At 36.2% G+C, this 19,460-nt stretch overlaps 1 protein-coding gene across 1 annotated transcript; it reads left to right on the forward strand.

The window, feature by feature from the left end:
- Positions 1-1,683: 1,683 nt before the first annotated feature.
- Positions 1,684-18,168, forward strand: pnocb (prepronociceptin b). Its single transcript, NM_001015044.1, is given in 3 exon segments — positions 1,684-1,766; positions 11,769-11,948; positions 17,304-18,168. Coding segments are annotated over 2 exon segments (702 nt in total). The 5' UTR covers positions 1,684-1,766; positions 11,769-11,825; the 3' UTR covers positions 17,883-18,168.
- Positions 18,169-19,460: the final 1,292 nt, after the last annotated feature.

Below are 19,460 nucleotides of genomic sequence, written 5' to 3' on the forward strand. Positions count from 1 at the left end.
TTTTTTAAAAGCTAATTAATTAAACTAAAAAGGAACCTGCATTACATTATCAAAAAAGATATTAGATATTATTCACTCAGATATTATGACTTTTTTTTTTTAAGTGATGCGGTTATTTAACAGCCCCAACACTGGTAATAACCATTGTAAAGAAGTTAAGATCTAATCACAAAAAAATTTAAAATAATGTAATAGACACTATTTAAAAAATAAAATGTGACATTAAACTTGGGCTGCACTATGTTGGAAAAACATGACATTGTGATATTTTGTTTTGCTGCAATATATTGTGATATGAATTCAATTTCACCAGATGAAATGAATGTGCTCTATTTGGAAAGATTTCATTAACTTAGTTCAGGATGATCAAGTCTTGTTCTATGCATTTCATCTGCGTCAATTCTAATAAACAACAATCAAAAATAAATAAATAAACATTGCTTTATGGATTGTCTAAATAATTTAAAAATAATAATATTTAATAATATATTTATCTTCTAATGTGACTATTGCAGGTACACACATACACACAAAAACTAAGAAACAGCAATATATTGTTTAATGAAAAACGTCAAAGTGAAATCTCAGGTAGGGGATACTGGGATGTTTATGTTTTATTTTACTATAAAACTACATAAAATGCAGTGTTGGATCTATTACAATAGGTTTAGTAAACTTATTGGTAACCAGTTAACATGTTTTAATATTAACATTTTTATTCGAATTGAAATGAGCTAACAGGATGCACAATTACATTGTAAATTTGAAAATGTCAGTAATGTAGAACAGTAATTTAGATCTGGAAAAGCAAATTTGGTTTATACAGATTTTGAATATTGATTTTATTAAGCCTTGTTTGTTTTTTGATCATATTTTTTAAAAGGTATTATCACATTAAAATTTGAACACTTAATTTCCCCAAATGCTCTAACTCTTTCTGCCATTTCTACTTAATTTCCAGTTCAAACTCCCAAGAGGTGTGAGGTTGAGGAGGAACTAATGTAGTCTGTTTTAAGACTGAGGTATGACCCACAATTTGAACACACATCAAATACAATTACCTTAAATGCTATACAAAAAATTCAGTTTATTCTTAGTAGCACAAGTCAACTCTTTTCAGCATCTTTCCTTCAGGCAAGTTTGTGTTGTCCTCATATACAACCCTTTGTTGCGGATGTGAAGTGTCAGCGTCCACCGAGACTTCCCTTTGCCTCTGGGAGATTTTGTTTTTCTTCTGTATGCACGGCTCAACTCTAAATTGCATTTCGGGCTTAATTTGCGAGCGCCGCTCCCAGGCCTGCATTCAGCTTGTTAAAGGCTCCTTATTCAAGTTTCAGATCATTACGTAATTGATAGGAACTATGTTTGGATGTATACAGTAAATATGTTACTGGATGAAACCAATCGATTTTGAGTTCCTTACAAGAAGTATGGGTATATGGGAATTAAACAAAGCGTATTTTTAGTTCAAGTCATATCTTCTGGGGTGGAGAAAGAGGTGACGTTGGTTGTGTCTTGTACGTCAGCATTGACTAAGGGTTGTATGGCTGTCCAGGTTGTGCGTAATACCCTGTAATACCCTGCCTTGGTGTAGCCCCATCCACAGACACTGGGGAGGCTGAACCACTGGAAGGGGTGTGTCGTTATAAGAGGGGAGAGAAAGGGAGCAGGCAAGCAGTTGAACAAACCCAGAAGCTGAAGATTGGACATATCCACCACACCTCAAGACTGAAAGTGACAGAGAGACCCCTTATCACCGACGGCAGGTAAAAAAAGGTGTCATTCTGATGCCTTTTGTATTTACAGTCTAGATTATAGGTGTTTTATTAGGTTAGTGGGTCAAATATTTTGTGAGTTTTTGAGATTGCTAGGTTCTTAATGTTAATATTTGTCTTGGCAGAAATGAAAGCAGTTGCCAACACAGTCATTGTTTTCTTATGGGAGTGTGATTGGGGTAATATTAATGTGTTGATTCCCTCAGTGACGTTTTAATAATTAGTGCTGCTCTTTAAGCAGTCTTTTTTCCATTACTCATGGATTTTACCTGTTATTCCTCTTCATGGCTACCAATTAACCTACATTAACCCAGTTGTTGCAGGAACCTTTTTTATTCTGTTACTTGTAAAGTTCTGTTAAGTTTCTGTATTTGTAGATACGTTTTTTACAGTTTAGTTTTGAAAATGATTATAGGTTTTATTAAAATAAGTTAAAAATAAGTAAAGGAAAAAATATATGTTTTTTAAATGAAGAATTTTTGTGTAAGATTAGAATACAAATGTATAAGTCCTCTTAAAATTTGACCCTTCTTACAATAGATGCTTACACTGCACAATGCAAATTTAGCAATTTCATTTAAAATTGCATATAATGATCGCATTTTAGACAGTACTATACAAATAAATTTAATTAAAAGCTTTAACGACTGAAACTCGAATGTGTGCACTGGGTTTTGAAGTCAGTCAAGAGGGAAGAGTGATATATTTTGGCTAGTAAATTTTGTAGCTGTAATTAAGCTAGATTTAATACAATGCATCCTCTTAGACTCCCTCTAATTACTAACAGAGCATTTTGTGCATATTTTTTTCAGTTTGATTATGTCTATAATTGCTGCCTGACAAACAGAAGTGCAACAAGTGTGCGACTCATTTATACTAATATTCCTGTTTCTTTAGTGACAGTCAATTTATGCTTATTAAATATCATCGATTGTAAGAAGACAGGTAAAATGATTGTGATCAATGCGAATGTGTGTTAATTATTTATTTATATTTTATAAAATACACAATGTGTTGTGCAGCAATGCAAATAAAAATTATAGTCAAATAGTAGCTTAATTAGTTAACATTTTGTAATCAATAAAATTTTTTTGACAAACTTTATTGTGTTTTTAGTAAACATGATTATCAACAACGGTAATAGCAGAAATCCTTAACATTGACTTGGTTCAATGTGTAAAGCATGGTTGATAACAATCATATATATATATGCATACAGAAACCTGTAAATAAGTAAAAAAAAAAAAAGGTAGAAAAAAACTATATACATAATTTCAGAGAAGTACATAAATGGAAAAAACGTGCCTAAGAAAGTTATTGTAAAACAGATCAAACAGAAAGTGTGAAAGTGTGTATAGTGTTGTCACCTATATCTTAAGGCATCTTAATCAAAGATTTAAGCGCCAGAATGAACCACCAGATTTAAACAATCTTAACAAATTTTTGTTCTGTTAATTAAGGCAGTGAACTGTTCTAACCAAACAATGTCTATAAAATAGTATACTGAATTGACAGGATATTAGGAGGGAACCAGGAATAATGATTGTTTCCTTTGCAGCTGTTAATCCTGAGACAAAAAGTTTTTTTTTTTTTTATAATTTTAATTTTTAATATTTTTAATATTTCAAATGTAAATTATTTGCCCTACATTAAGGAGAATAACAGAATAACAGTATAAGAGAATACCATATATCTATATAAATTAGATGTATTTGATTTATATTTTCTTTCAGATGTTTATCATCACTATTTTCATATTCCCAATGACAACTCTGACTCTTTTAAAGCAATCAGAATATCTCAAATGCGTCATTCATATAATTTAATTAGTGTATTTATTCAGAGAATAACACATTACAATTAGGTTGTATTAGTTAATGTTACTTAATGAATTTACTAACATGAACGAACAACGTACAAAACATTTATTAAAGCATATGTTCATGTTAGTTAATGAAAATACAGTTATTCATCATTAGTTCATGTTAACTGACAGTGCATTAATGTTAACAAGCATGAATTTGGATGTTAATAATGCATTAGTAAATGCTGAACTATGATTTATAAATGCTCTACAAGTAATGTTCATTATTGAATTATGTTAGTAAATAAAGTAACTAATGAATGTCATAAAGTGTGACCGAATAACTAGATGTTTGCAAAAACGGCTAACATAAGACATACACCAAGTCTAAATAAATCATCCAAATTGCACAGATTATGCCTCCCATCATAAATTCATGCAACAGTCCACTATAAATTTAAAGCCGCTTGTCTAATTTACTGCAATTATTTCAAAATTTTGTACTGCATTAGGGAGAGACTAGTTTTGCTCAGATTAATTACCTGCGCCATGTTAAATTGATTTTTACCCTAAAATCCATTAGAGCAGAAGTGTTGCATGCATAATTACATACATCTATCAATTAGAGTTGTTCTCTCTTACACAGGGAAGAGTAAATCTATTAAATCAGTTAATGCTCTCAATGAATTTGCAACATTTAAGCTCGAGCAACATTTTCAATATTAATTGCAATGATTAAAAAACAACTTTACAGGATAAAGAGATCGCTCAGATAGAACTCGTATAAGGTCAAACCTCCATACCTGATGTTCAGTTGTCAAACTATTTGTAAGTATGCATAATCATGACACCTAAATGATTGTAATTTGACTCATTTACTTATTTCAGATGCTCTTGAACTCACTAAATGCATCAAAGTTTTTACCATACTCATAAAAAATGCAGGTTTCCACACAATTCATTCAGGTTGTTCCAACACAAATCGATTAAGGTAACTTAAATTTAAGTCGATTGAACATAAAACAAATAAATTGTCCAAATAATACCTCAATAATTGTGTTGTTTAAGTTAATTTTATGTAAGTAGTTTGAACAAGCAGCAGAATAATTATTTTGAGTGTAGCCATCCAAAAAACTGCATTCTTATGTGGACTCTAAAGGGTCAGTTCACCCAAAACTGATCATTTTCTCACCCTTCTCTTGAATCCTTGACTTTCTTTGTTTCTGCTGAACACAAAAGATATTTTGAAAATTGTTAGAAACCAGTTACCATTTACATCCACAGTATTTGTTTTTCCATGGACGTCAATGGTTACTAAATTTTTTCAAAATATCTTCTTTTGTGAAAAGGTTTGGGACCACTTTAGAGTTAAAATCTCACATTAGGGTGAACAATCCATTTTCTCTTTTCCTGAAGCTTGCCTTGTTTAGATATTTGCCTTGAAATTGCAGACATTGCAATTGAAATTGTGACTTTCCATGAGTCACAGCGTGTAATGTATGCAATCTGCCAGTTTACCTTCACCTTTGCTTTTACATTTAAGTGGAGGTGACGGTGGCTTTTATCTTATTTTCTTCTCGCCAATTGAAATTGCATGCCTATAGTCTTTCAGAAATAAAGAGAGAAACTTTTTCGCTCCCTCCCCCTTCTCTTTATGGTAAATTCTGTGCTCATTGTCATGGCCACGGGGAGGATAATGCAATGATTGCTGCCAGTGTGTGTGTGGAGGGGAACCATGATCATCTGTAACGGGACCGCAGACTCTCAGCCCTCTGGCAGTTGCTGTGCTCTCAATTAAAGTAACCATGCGAATCCCCCTATTCCTCAACGGAAATGGTTATGACAATGAGAAGAGCTTAGATTATTTTGATACGATGCTTCTTGCGAAGGAAAGGGGGAAAAAAGAGCTAGATGTAGCAAACAGGTGAGCTATCATTTACTGCGTAATAAATCCGAGATGAAGTGCATTCGTCGTATAGTATTAATGTGGATGAGAAATGTGAACGAGGTCATGTTGCTCCTTCCTCCATCTGCTGTGGAACAAACAAACAAAAGTAATTGTTATTTGCCGATTCTTGACATGTCATGACACAGTTGGCTGGCAAGAATGGAAACGGGGGAACAAAAAACAGCCAAAGCTGAAGAAAAGCTTGCAGACTTGATTTCACAGAATCTGGGGGTGACTCAGTTGAGGCGTTTGTGTTTCAGGAATGGCGCAAGGACAGAATGAGAATAGGGTTTGGTGTTTACCGTGGAGGAGATACGATCAGGTGGCTGTAAGAGAGGGCGAGCAGGCTGGTCAAATCAGATTAGTCACATTCCCATAGATTAGTCAAAGCATGGACAGAGCATCCTCTCTGTGAGGAAACATGTTTGGGCTCACAATTCACATTTACTCAGTAGCAGCATGTCATTGTGAACCGTTTTAATCCATGCAGTGAAAGTCAACAGCGCAAAAAAAAAAAATATATATATATATATATATTGTGTTTTACAGAGGAAAGAGGCCTACGTTTGGCATGTGTAATCATATGTAATATAGCATATGTAATATATAATATTTCAAACAGGGTCCAGGTAGTTTACTGATTGGGGTGACAAGAGAGTGCTAGGGGTCTGAGAAATGGTTGGGGGGGAGGGGCAGCTGGGGTGGAAGCATACAGCACCTTGGGAAACCTGATGTAGAAAGGTACTATATAAATAAAGTTGATTGATTTATAAAATGTTAATAATATTAATAGGCAGCACGGTGGCTCAGTGCTCGCCTCACCGCAAAAAGGTTGCTGGCTTGAGTCCTGGCTGGGCCAGTTTGTATTTCTATGTAAAGTTTGCATGTTTTCCCCGTTCATATGGGTTGTCTCCGGGTACTCCGGAGGAACAGTCCAAAGAATGCTCTATAAGTAAACTGGATGAACTAAATTGTCTGTTGTGTAAGAGTGTGTGTGTGTGTGAATGAGTGTGTATGGGTGTTTTCCAATACTGGGTTGCAGCTGGAACGGCATCCGCTGTGTTAAACATATGGCGAAATAGTTGGTTGTTCATTTTGCTGTGGCGACCTCTAAAACAGAGACTATGCTGAAGGAAAATATATGAATGAATAATAATATTAATAAATAGTTTGAATAAAATTAATAAAATATGAAATATATAAATAATACACTTTAGTTTAACATATAAACAAACAAATAACTAGAAATAAGATTTAGATTATTTAAAAAATATTAAATAAAACACATATGATTAAATTAAATTTAAACAAATACTAAATAACAAATAAATAAATAATTGAAGTAAATCTAACAAAAATTACTTATTAGACTGAAAATAATAATGCAGTTAGGTTAAAATAAATGATAAAACTGAAAAAAAGGCTGAATATGAAGTTTAAACCCATTTATAACACTTATTATACACAGTATAAATTGAGTCTTTGGATAAAAAGCTATATACTGTGATTTCTAGATTGGGCCTTGAACAATATTTGATTTAAAAAATCCTACAAGTTAAATTAAATCCTGCAGGATGTCAATTAAACCCTCCACACACAGGTTGTCAATATGATGTCATATTGACGTTGTACCCCAACGTCGTGGTGATGTTGGAAATGAAATTCAGGTTGACGTTAGAACCCAACATCGGGCCAATGTCCAACCTAAAATCAACCTAAAATTAACCTAAAATTAACCAAATGTCAGCGTTGAATTGTTTTACACCTTGATGTTGTGTGGACATTACTACTATGACATCTATCAGATTTTGGTCACTTTCCAACACAAAATCAACTAAATATCAACATCATTTGACGTCGCTATTTGGATGTCAAAATAATGTTGTCCTTAGACACAGGCTAGACATTGAATTTTGGTCACCTGACGTCATGACCTAAATCTAACCTAATATTAACATCGTATGATGTTGTATGATGATGTGTGTTGGGAAAATAAAACTCTGGAAAATCTGGAAAGAAAAGAAATACTTATTACAAATATTTATTTATTCACTCACAAGAAATAAAATATACAGTGACTTCAGATAAGTTATCAATATTTCATTCTCCCTTGTATTTGTTTAGCAGCTTTTATTCTGCACATATCTTACGAAGGAAACAATTAAACTGCAGAGACCAGAGGTTTTACACTCTTAAGCACAACTCCAGAATATTCTTAGAAAATCTACATCAACAAAACATCAATATGTTTTTAAAAAGGCGGGGTAGAATATAAAACCCAACCGTCATTCTGGGATAAGCAAATTCAAACTAAATTCATACGAATTACCCACTAAATCAAAAATTTACAAATTGCCGTGAGATTGTGTTGGACTTTCCTCCAAATGTAATCATTGTCGTGACTCGTGAGAGGAACCCTCATCCTAAAAATGTAAAACAGATCTACTGAAGTGGCCAAAAGTGATTCTGGGCACTTCAGTAGATTCCTTTTACATTTTTTAGGATGAGGGTCTCTCTCACGTTTCATGGCATGTTAAAGATTGTATCAAGAAAGACAATTTACTCTCATTCTCTCTGCAAAATAACACATTCTCAGTATATCAGTACTGCAGATGACGGTCGATGCTTTCGCACTTTCCCTCCAGCTGTTCTCGTGTTTTCCATTATCTCGGAAAAAGACTTTTAATAAGAGATTATAGCAGGGGATGATCATAAAAAAAGTACCATCAAATCACTTTCCAAATTGAACTGTATTAACGATGCAATGGATTTAATTGGCCGGAAACTTTTCTTTTTTTTGGCATCCCTTTTCTTTTAGAGTGCTCTGGATACCCATGTCCGTGCAAAGGTCTGTAATTATATGCAGTCTTCTTGTTCATTGAGCACAGACATCTCAAGATGCTTTTATTGTCAACTTTTCATCACTGCTTTGGAGTTGGGCTAAAGAATTTTGTTGGCTTTCATCAAAGAAAGCTTTTAGAGGTGCGCTCATATGTGCGTTTCTCTCCTAATGCAGTCGTGACTAATGTGTGCTGGCGCAGTGCGTGAGTCAGAGTTTGATGGAAACTGCATTCCCGCTCTTTCTCTCCCGCACTCATTTCCTTCTCATTACGCCACACACACACACACACACTAATTCAGACATTAATTAGGGCCTATGATGAGTTTCCTTAATGAACTTCAGTATGTGTGGGGGAAAGAAAAAAAAACAGATGGTGGCTTCCAAATTTTGACATGTTTCAGTGGTGGTGATCCACATCATTATGTTAGACTTTCATGTGTGAATTTGAGTCACTTTGAGGATTCATTGTCATTGTCATCAAGTGATCTTATCTCCAGGGAGACATGTGTTTATCTTCGAGGAAAACTGGACCCATGTTTGGGTTTATCCTTAAAATACCAGGTTATCAGTCTCAATATCTGGGATTAGCAGGAATTCGTTAAGGTGATTGCTGGCAAGGGTGGAAAACATGTTTCTAGAGCTGATTAGCTACAGATTGACTTCTGATGTTCACATTCAAACATGTGAATGTCCTTGTGAAATAAGGAGCTTTAGAGCAGCCACCAGGATCAACAAATTACACTACCTTACCTACTGTAATGAGGAAAAACATGCTTTTCAAGAACTGTTCACTAGTAGGATTTTCAGGGAACAATTTTTGGCTCTTCATAGACATTGTTTTGTGATTTTCCCTTTTGGGATCGTTATTTTCTAGTTGGAATGTTACTTGCTTAGATAATTAGCTTAATGTTCATTCAGATGTTTACCTTCCTATTTGGTGTTCAAGAAACATTTATTAATTTTCCTTCGGCTTAGTTCCTTATTTGCCACAGCCGAACAAACCACCAACTATTACAGCATATGTTTTACACAGTGGATACCTTTCTACTGGGAAATGCCCATACACACTCACATTGACAAACACACTCATGCATTACGGCCAATTTAGTTTAACCAATTCACCTATAGCGCATGTCTTTGATTGTGGGGGAAACCGTAGGAAACCCAACGCCAACACGCAGAGAACAAACTCCACACAGAAATGCCAACTGGCCCACCTGGGACTCAAACCAGCGACCTTTTTGCTGTGAGGCAAAAAAATTATTATTATCATCAATGTTGAATGCCGTGCTGCTTAAAATGTCTGTGTACAACTCTGATTCTATGACTAGAAAGTACAAAAGAGCAGAATCATATTTGCAACATTTAACTTTTTTTTTTTTGTTAAACTTAATGCATTCTTGCTAATTTAATAAAACATGACTTCAATCATTTAAAAAGCAGTGTAGTCAGAAATCATAGTTTACTTAAAGCAAATAATTCAATAAAATAAATTTTTGGGGGTTCATGTGGCAATGAAGATTTAATTAATGATGCTTAAAATTCAGCTTAATGACATTAAATTATATTTATGTATGAATAAAAGACACAAACAATGTATAAATAAATGACATTTTAGCAGCACAGTAGTGCAGTGGGTAGCGAGCGAACTCGCCTCACAGCAAGAAGGTCACTGGTTCCAGCCTTGGCTGGGTCAGTCGGCATTTCTGTGGAGAGTTTGAATGTTCTCCCCGTGTTGGCGTGGGTTTTCTTCGGGTGCTCCAGTTTCCCCCACAAGTCCAAAGACATGCGGTATAGGTGAGTTGGATAAGCTAAAATTGTCTGTAGCGTATGTGTGTGAATGATAGTGTATGGGTGTTTCCCAGTGATGGGTTGCAGCTGGATAAGTTGGTGGTTCATTCTGCTGTAGCAACCCCTGATTAATAAAGGGACTAAGCCCAAAAGAAAATGAATAAATTAATGAATGAATGACATTTAAAAAAACGTTCACATAGAACAGTGGTTCTCAAAGTGGGGGTCGGAACATCCAGAGGGGTCGCGGGACAATGAAGGGGGGGTCGCCTGGTGATTTCCAAAAATCTATTTATTTTTATTAAACCATAAGAATTAACATTTTAATCCATAACCTATTAAAAAAATTGTCGTTTACAGTTACTATATACACTTCTGTAAATAGTAACTTTATAAGCTTATAGTTACTAGTTCTATTGGATTGCGACCCCTCGGGTAATAACATTATATTAAAGACTCAGTAATAGCGTCAGATGCAGCAGATTGATTTTATAAGACCAGGTTAAACTTTCTGGCACATTTAAAGCACCGACATACATTTAAAAAAAAAAAAAATAAAATGAAGAATAGACTTTGGTTTATTGGTGTGTGTGCGCCATTGCATGCAAGGTTTCTGTATTTATAACCACCTCAGAGGATATTGGGGGTCGCGAGTCACTGGCATTGTTATTTTGGGGGTCGCAAGCTGAAAAGTTTGGGAACCCCTGACATAGAAGACAGTTATTTTAAATAAATTTGAAAGCAAAATTGGTGGCAGCATGGTGGCTCAGTGATTAGCACTGTCGCCTCACAGCAAGAGAGTACCGACTTGGTCAGTTGGCATTTCAGTGTGGAGTTTGCATGTTCTCCAGGCGTGGGTTTCCTCCGAGTGCTCCAGTTTTCCCCACAGTCCAAAGACATGCGGTACAGGTGAATTGAATAAACTAAATTGGTCATTGTGTATGAGTGAGTGTGTGAATGTGAGGGTTTGTGGGTGTTTCCCAATAGTGGGTTGCGGCTGGAAGGACTTCAGATGCATAAAACATGCTGGAATAGTTGGCAGATCATTCCGCTGTGGCGGCCTCTGAAATAGAGACTTAGCTGAAGGAAAATGAATGAAAGTGAAATGATTTTTCTCAATATAGCTGTTTAAACTGTTCAAATAACATTCAGACCTGGAGAGAAGAAGAGACTTTCAAAATCACTTAAAGCTACCTTATTAATCCCAAACATATAATATTGTATATATACATTTAAAGAAATGTCATATAAATGTTAGAATCATCTTAGCAGAGCCACTAGAGTAGCTTTTTACACCTTGGTTGAAAACCCTGGAACTGGAGCCATAAAATGAGTACGAAGAAGCAGCCAAGGGGCAAACATGACTAAATTGGAATCCTGGAGCCAAATTGCTTAGCAAAAGAGTTTTTCAGAATATGTCTTGGAAGAGCTTCCATTACTTCCTGAACTTTCACTGTTTTAGCCACTTCAAAGTGCTTATTGAATCTGGAGAATCATTTGGTTGTTCTTCACTAGATCATTTACAGGAAACAAAATGTAAATTGCACTAGTTTTATGCTTGAGTTGATTACTAATCAGATCCCTCTGTTCTTGTCTCTCCTTCATCAGAGAGCCCAGTGTCTGATCTGAAGTTCCTGCCTCATTCCTTTGTTCTGTGAAGAAGTCATGAAGACTCCATTTTGGACCCTGCTGCTCTTATGCTTGTGCGCTTCAAGTCACAGCGACTGCCAAGGGGACTGCTTAACCTGTGGACTCATCCTGCCTGAACACCAAGCTTTTAATACACTGGTAGGTCTAACTAATTAAAAAAGGTTTCGTCATTTAAATTGAGAAGATTTCAATAGTCATTTTTGACCACTGTTTTTTTTCACTGTTTTGTCATAATAACGTACATGTTTTACAATATCATAGTGTTCACTATAGGTTGCACAGACTAATTGACTTAAAAATTCATGTGGAAATCAAAATGTTTATTTTGCTAGTCACATTGTTATTCTTTACATCAGGAGTTCCCAAACTTTCTCGAATCCCTCAGAGGTGGTTATAAATATATAAACCTTGCACACAACGGCGCACACATACCAATAGGCCAAGTCTCTTCATCATTTATCTTTGAAGAACACTTCTCAGAGACCATCCTCCATGTTTAGGTGTGGCCTGAAATGATTTTTAATGTATGTGAGTGCCGTAAAGGGGTCATAAGTTTAACCTGGTGCTATAAAATCAATCTGCTGCATCTGACGCTATTGCTGTGTCTTTAATATAACATAATCACCACAGGGGTCGCAAAAAATGAAAGATTGATGGTTTGATGATTGATGATTTTATTTGCATTTTTTTAATGTAACTATGATTTTCTTCTGTAGGTTAATTCTATTAGTTTAATAAAATGAATTAGATTTTTGCAAATCACCAAGCGACCCCCCTTCAATGTCTGTCTTCAATGTTTAAAGGTGAACAATTATTCTGTGCAAGTTAATCCACCGTTTGTTTTGTAATCTTCAATCTAATGTGACTATTTGCTTCTATGTGATGGCCCTTAGCCATGCCCCTCTTACCATTAGTTTGCTACAAGTACATGAAGTGCTGTACAGACCATGTGATTTTGATATGAACAACAAAGCAGCTTTTCTCACAGAATGTATTTTCCCTTTCCAATGTGCTATTTTTTCTTGATGGAAGTTAAAGGAGACCTATTATGCAAAATCACTATTATAAGTGGTTTAATCACAGATGTGAGGGTAGAGTGTGTGAATATAGGTAGCCTCTAATGGTAAAAATTAATTCATTCTATTTTTATAATCACACTTTATAAAAACAGAAAAAACACTTTGATTGACATTCTCCCTTTGTATGTGTCATCAGAGGGGGAAAGCTCTGCCCATTAGTGACAATGGGCCCTATCATACACCCGGCACAAGGCGGGACGCAATTGTTGTTTGCTAGTTTCAGCTTGACGTAAGTGTCATTTTGACGTGTAGCACCACGCTGTTTAAATAGCAAATGCATTTGCGCTCATATGTTTGCCCATATGTGTTCTAGTCTAAAAAAGGAGGTGCGTTATAGTGCATTGCTGGCTCGTTGCTATTTTGAGGATCTAAAATAGACTGCTCCATAGCGCAGAGAGGAGGTCTAAAGTCCAGCGCAGAGTGCATAAGTTGTGCGCCTCCCTTACACATTGCTTAATACACAATAGGATATACAGCAATAAACAAATATCTTTACAGATGAAAAATAATTAAAGGATTAAAATATTACAAAAATGTTTAATTTCTACATAAATATAAAAACCACCGCCATATGGGGCACAGCATGTGTGTTTGGATATAACTCAGTTTTTGACTACCCTTCATTATTATTGTTCATTTATTTGTTTGCTGGAAATTAGAACTGAATTTAGAAATAGTTTTGAAACAAATCTTTGTGCTTAACAAACAAAATAATTATGTAGGCTAATAGATGTCTGTGCGTACAACACGTTTCCTTATCCACGGAAGAGAGTAAAAGTGAAAGTAAAGAATAAGGAGGCTCATCACTTAATCTCGCGCTGCAGATGCTCTGTTTAACTGTTTTCTTGCAAGTGAAGCGCTCAGTTCAGTCCACTTATAAGTCCGTCATGTAAATAGTAAATGTGCTATAGCGCCACGCAACTGACTCTTAAAAGGAATGGGAGATTGGTTTATTCTCAAAACACACCTATAACTCATTAGGAGAATAAGCTTAACCCTGTTAGACCATGCGCTGTGGCGCAAAGTGGATTTTTCCGTCCTTAAAATAGCAAAAGTGGATTCTGACACACAATGCTTTTGAGCCCTGTGCTTTTGACTTTGCGCTAAGATCGTTAAAATAGAGCCCAATGTCTCCCTCATTAGCAGAAGACATTATTTTTGGTTTCATTTTCAATCTGCCACTATTCTGACCCACAGATATTTGTAGATCCAGAGGACCAATCAGAAAAACTCATATGCAGGGCAAGCATTGTGAGCTTCTGTTTACAGTAGCAAGCTGGCATGACAACTGTGTTATTAGATGGCAATCTGACATAGAAGGCTCTTTAAAAAACAAAAACGTTTCCTAGTGCTGAGTCTCACATTTTTAAACACAAAGATGCGTCCTGTGTAAATAAAGTTACAGACACAGTCAGATGCCGCAGTCACGCTAGAGTTTGAGGATGCAAAATTACATGCATACAGCGCTGCAAAATGAGGCAGTATTGACCAAGATGATTAGACATTTTAAAAAAAAAGAGCGATTGGTCCATATTTTCTATTTCTGTACACTGAGGTTATCTTCGATTGGTCTCACACAGTCACATGATGCGATTTTACAGGTCAGAGTTTACCAAGCTTAAACTGTGCAACACAGCGAACTGCAAAATTTGTCAGCTACATTAGCTAGCAGCAGCAACTTTTATCACAGAAATGTCGACTTAGTCGTCTCTGTATTTTTGGTATCCCAGACAGCAATATTTAAACAATTCATAAAAGTTGAAAAATATAAATGTTGACTGACTTTCTGAGATTAATCGTCAATTTAAACATTAAAATCATTTTTCTCAATAGTATTACTGTGCAGTGTAAACAGATATCAGTGCCATTTGTTTGCATCTGAAGAAGTGTATGGAGCAAGAAACTGTCAGATTAAACAAGTAGATTCCCATTCATGGTCTTGAAATCAAATTCATAACAAGAACACATGAATGGAGTGTTCACAACTGCAATACATTAAAAGATGTCTACAGCATGTTTTGCAGCAGGACTGGATTAGCAAACTACAACAGATCAACTATGTCAAAGTTGGTCACTGTCACAATAGTGGCTGTAATGAAGTTGCTAATGGCTTTGCAGAGCAAACAGCTGTGACTGCGGTGATTGGGTTATGTCTGCCTGTAATTGGCTGCCATTGTGTCATCAGCTGCTGATGTTGTGATTGACATTTGGTGAGTCCCAGTGGGCAAGATTTTCCTCTGACACCACAATGTTGTCAGAACCTTGAACATTCATCAACAGATTCATGCATAGTCAGTATTAACACTCACATACAGTACGCAGCCATACAGAAACATATGAAAATCTTAATATACAGTGCTTAGCATAAACAAGTTCACCCCATTTGAAAATAATATTTTTATCCATTTCTCAGTGAATATAGGTCATATATTTTGGCGCATTTAAACAAAGCAGATTTATTGAACAGATATATTTATTAAAATATTTTAGTCACCAAACATCTTTAGAAATAGATAGATCATACATTTAAGCAGGCATGTGAATTATTGCAAAAATATTACAAAACAAAGTTTTAAATGTTTTTTTCTTCTTTTTTTTCCACTTTTGTATTTTAATTTTTACATTTTCCTTAAAATATATATCTTCGGGCTACTAATATATGGACTGTTATAGTAAGTTATTTTTTTAGATTAGCTCCAGATTTGGCTTCAGTACCTACTAATCCAATGTATATGCACCATGGAAAAATGTCCATTTTTCTCAGAAAACATATTTTTAAAGGTGACGTTGAGTTAAATTTTTTACCAGATGTTGATAGCAACCCAAAAAATCCATATATAAAAATAAAACAAATCTAATTAGTTTACAATTTAAGTTATGTGTAATATAATGAAATGACGCAGGGAAATGTATTAAACACATAAAGATAAGGAAGTGTAGAAAGACGAATCTCATAGTGGTTCTTCAGCAACCCTCTGCCCTTTGTTATTGTAAATGAATATTAGCTGCTTCAGTTTAACATCCACATTACCAGGAAGATGAAGATGAAACTAGGGTGGACATTTCAGCAAGACTATGATTCAAACCACAGCCAAGTAAACTTTCAAATGCTTTCAGAGCAAGAAAATCAAGCCGTAGAATGGCCCAACCAATCACCTGACTTGAATCCAATAGAAAATACAAAATAAAATTCAGTTTGCATAGATGAGACCCACAGAAACATGAAGATTTTCACACTGTTGAAATTTGTGAAAAACTCACACCTGAGCAGTGCATGTGACTTCATTCTCCATATGAGAGGCGTCTTTAGGCTGCCATTAATTTTTTCCCATTTGGCATCAACATTTCATTTGCAAGGCCAAATACTTTCCATGCATGCAACTTCTTGTTTCACTTGAATGTTCTATGCTGCTACACGCTTTATGATTAGTTTTCTCCCTATTAATGCGAGATCATAAAACAGGCTTGCTTTCTAGATAATCCTCTTTAAAGAGGGCATCTTTAGAAAGAACATGCATTTGTCTACAGCTGAGCTCTGCTGATCACATACAAAATGAAGGTTTTTATCCCATTCTAGTCAGTCAATTATCATATCATTTCTTGCACCAATGCCACATATCATTTCACATCTCATTGCACTGGTAAGATGGCTTGCATGCAGCATTGTGCCATTAGGATTTTTTTATATGTACTTTTTATTACAAAGGGCAAATTCAAAAAAAAAAAAAAAAAAAAATTTCATAAAATCTACCAAATAGCGAAAAAAGACTGTTTTCCTAATAAGACACACACATATATTGTGGTCATCTATCTATCTACCAGGATATCCAGGACCACACAGTGGGTAGCACTGTAGCCGTACAGCAAGAAGGTCGCTGATTCGAGCCTCGGCTGGGTCAGTAGGCATTTTTGTGTGGAGTTTTTCTCCCCGTGTTGGCATGGGTTTCCTGCTGGTGCTCCGGTTTCCCCCACAGTCCAAAGACATGCACTATAGGTGAATTGAATAAGCTAAATAGGCCGTAGTGTATGTGTGTGAATGAGTGTATGGCTGTTTCCTAGTACTGGGTTGCAGCTGGAAGAGCATCCGCTGTGTAAATCATAAGCTGGATGAGTTGGTGGGTTATTCTACTGTGGCGACCGCTGAAGAATAAAGGGACTAAGTCGAAAAAGAAAATGAATGAATAATTGTTTAAAATCGTTTCTTTAAAACATTATGTTATAGAATTTAGTTTTTTTAATGATAAATGGTAACTGCTCTCCCTTACTTATCATACAGTGATTTCCAAATGATCACAGAACACTGAAGACTCAAGACATGACTGCTGAAAATTTGCCTTTGGCATTATCTTTCACTTTAAAAAGTAAACAAAGATTTACTTCATGCCATCACCCCCAAAAAATTTTTGTTTTGCAGGTGTGTATCCTGGAATGTGAAGCACAGGCGTCTCCGGCACTGACCTGGGATCTGTGTTACCAAGCAGCGGGTTTGAAGCATCTCCCACTGCCCTTGCAGGACGAGGAAACATCAAAGCGCTCGGATGATGAAGCGGAGCCTGTGGCTACAGTCAGCATAGAGAATGACAACGGTGTCGAATACACGGAGGCTTTAGAGCGCTTTCGACACGCTCTGCAGCCTTCAGAAGAGCTGGAGAAACTCACGGCTTCATATGACCCAGACCTCGACCCGCGGACACAGGAAGACCAGGATGATTTAGGAGACGAGAAGAGCGACGACGCAGCCGTAAGCGTGTCCAAACGATTCGGGGGCTTCATGAAAGGTCGTCACGGTTTACGTAAGCTGGTGAGCTCCGGAAGGCCTTTGCAGAAGCGCTACGGAGGCTTCATAGGGATCAGAAAGTCTGCCCGTAAGTGGAACAACCAAAAGCGCGTGAGTCAGCTCCTGCGCCAGTACCTGAGTTTAACGGGCCGGTCAGGTCGCTCGGGTCACATCAACAGCCTCTCCACCAGAATCCGGAGACAGAGCGAGGTGTAGGTGGCTGTTAACACAGGCCACGGTCACTTACCTCATCAGTAACTGTGAACATCTCCATCATGACATGCACCGCGACCCCAGAACTAACGTTAGATGTAAATCTGTGTTTAATCAAAGAAGAGGAATATTTTGTATAGCTGGGTTTTTAATCATTGACATTTCCATGGTGGCGACATCCCCCCAAAAAAGCATCTGTTAGGACGAATGTTGCTGATGATGAGAACTGATTGTTCATTTATCTGAAACTCCGTCAATTAACCTTTGAAGCATTGTGAATACAAAATAATAAAAGGCAAATCAGTGAAACTTGAATGAGCACGTGAATCCGTTACAGATGAGAGAGAGCGAATAGGCTGTGGAGGAGTTTGCTTCTGTTTGAGGTAAAAACAAAAAAAACAAAAGCACTTTATATTCTTACCTTGCACACTGCTTTGTGCTATGATTGGTTGTTTTGCACAGATTTGTGTTGAATGGAAGTGTCTTCGAAGACCTTGGAGCAATCAGACTTGGTTAAATTCAAAAATCAATAGGTGATTATGTTTGGCTCACCATTACAGGAGTGATGTAATTCGGAAGCTGTTAGATGTTTTTGTCGGGTCACTGCTGCCCCCTAGAGTTTATAGTCCAGATTATTGTTGGTAATATGTGGAATGCCAAGCATTAAAGCAGGGGTGCTCAACCCTGTTCCTAGAGACCTACCTTCCTGCAGAGTTTTGCTCCAACCCTGATCAAACTCAACTAAACCAACTGAGTAGGATCTAATGGAGTGCTTACTAATTAAAGACAGGTGTGTTTGATCAACGTTACAGCTAAACTCTGCAGGAACTCCAATAACAGGGTAGGGCACCCTTGCATTAAAGGGCTAGTTCACCAAAAAACAAAAAGAAAAAAATCCTTTAAATAGTTTCTTTTTTTTCTGTTGAACTGCCAGCCACCATTGACTTCCAAAGTAACTTAATGGGTGCCAGCAACCAGCATTCTTCAAAACATCTTCCTGAAAATGAAGGGTGGGTTAAAAAAAGGCAGAATTAAAAATTTTGGTTCAATTATCTCTAAACTAGGGCTGTGCGATTTGGGCGATTTATTTTATTATTATTTTTTTTTAGATATTGCGATTTGATTTATGATTTAATCCAAGCTGATTTTAATGTAATTCAAGCTTCAGCTCAATAATCTGTAAGTCGTGGCAACAGTTCTGCTCTTAAAAATTTCCTTGGTGTAGGTTGTTGTGGGGAGTCGTAAGCGACAAATGGGCGTCGTGACAAGATCGTTTCTTCTTGTGTAATGGCATAGTTCACGACAACCGATATCATGTATGCGAACCCTCACGACACCATTGCAGAAAGTCTAGCGTGTTTAATTTTCAGATGCATAGTGGATTTGTTTTGAAGCACGTCACCTCAGTTGTTATTCGTTATTTTTGTTTATATATACACATATATATTTTATATTGCAGTTACATGCGATTATATAATTGCAACGTTCCAAATTGCGATTCGATTTCGATTAATTGCACAGCCCTACTTTAAACCCTGACTGATGCTGCAGAAATAGTATGGCAAGCTGTTTTAACATTTT

Source organism: Danio rerio, chromosome 20, assembly GCF_049306965.1.
Source record: "Danio rerio strain Tuebingen ecotype United States chromosome 20, GRCz12tu, whole genome shotgun sequence".
NCBI lineage: Eukaryota > Metazoa > Chordata > Actinopteri > Cypriniformes > Danionidae > Danio > Danio rerio.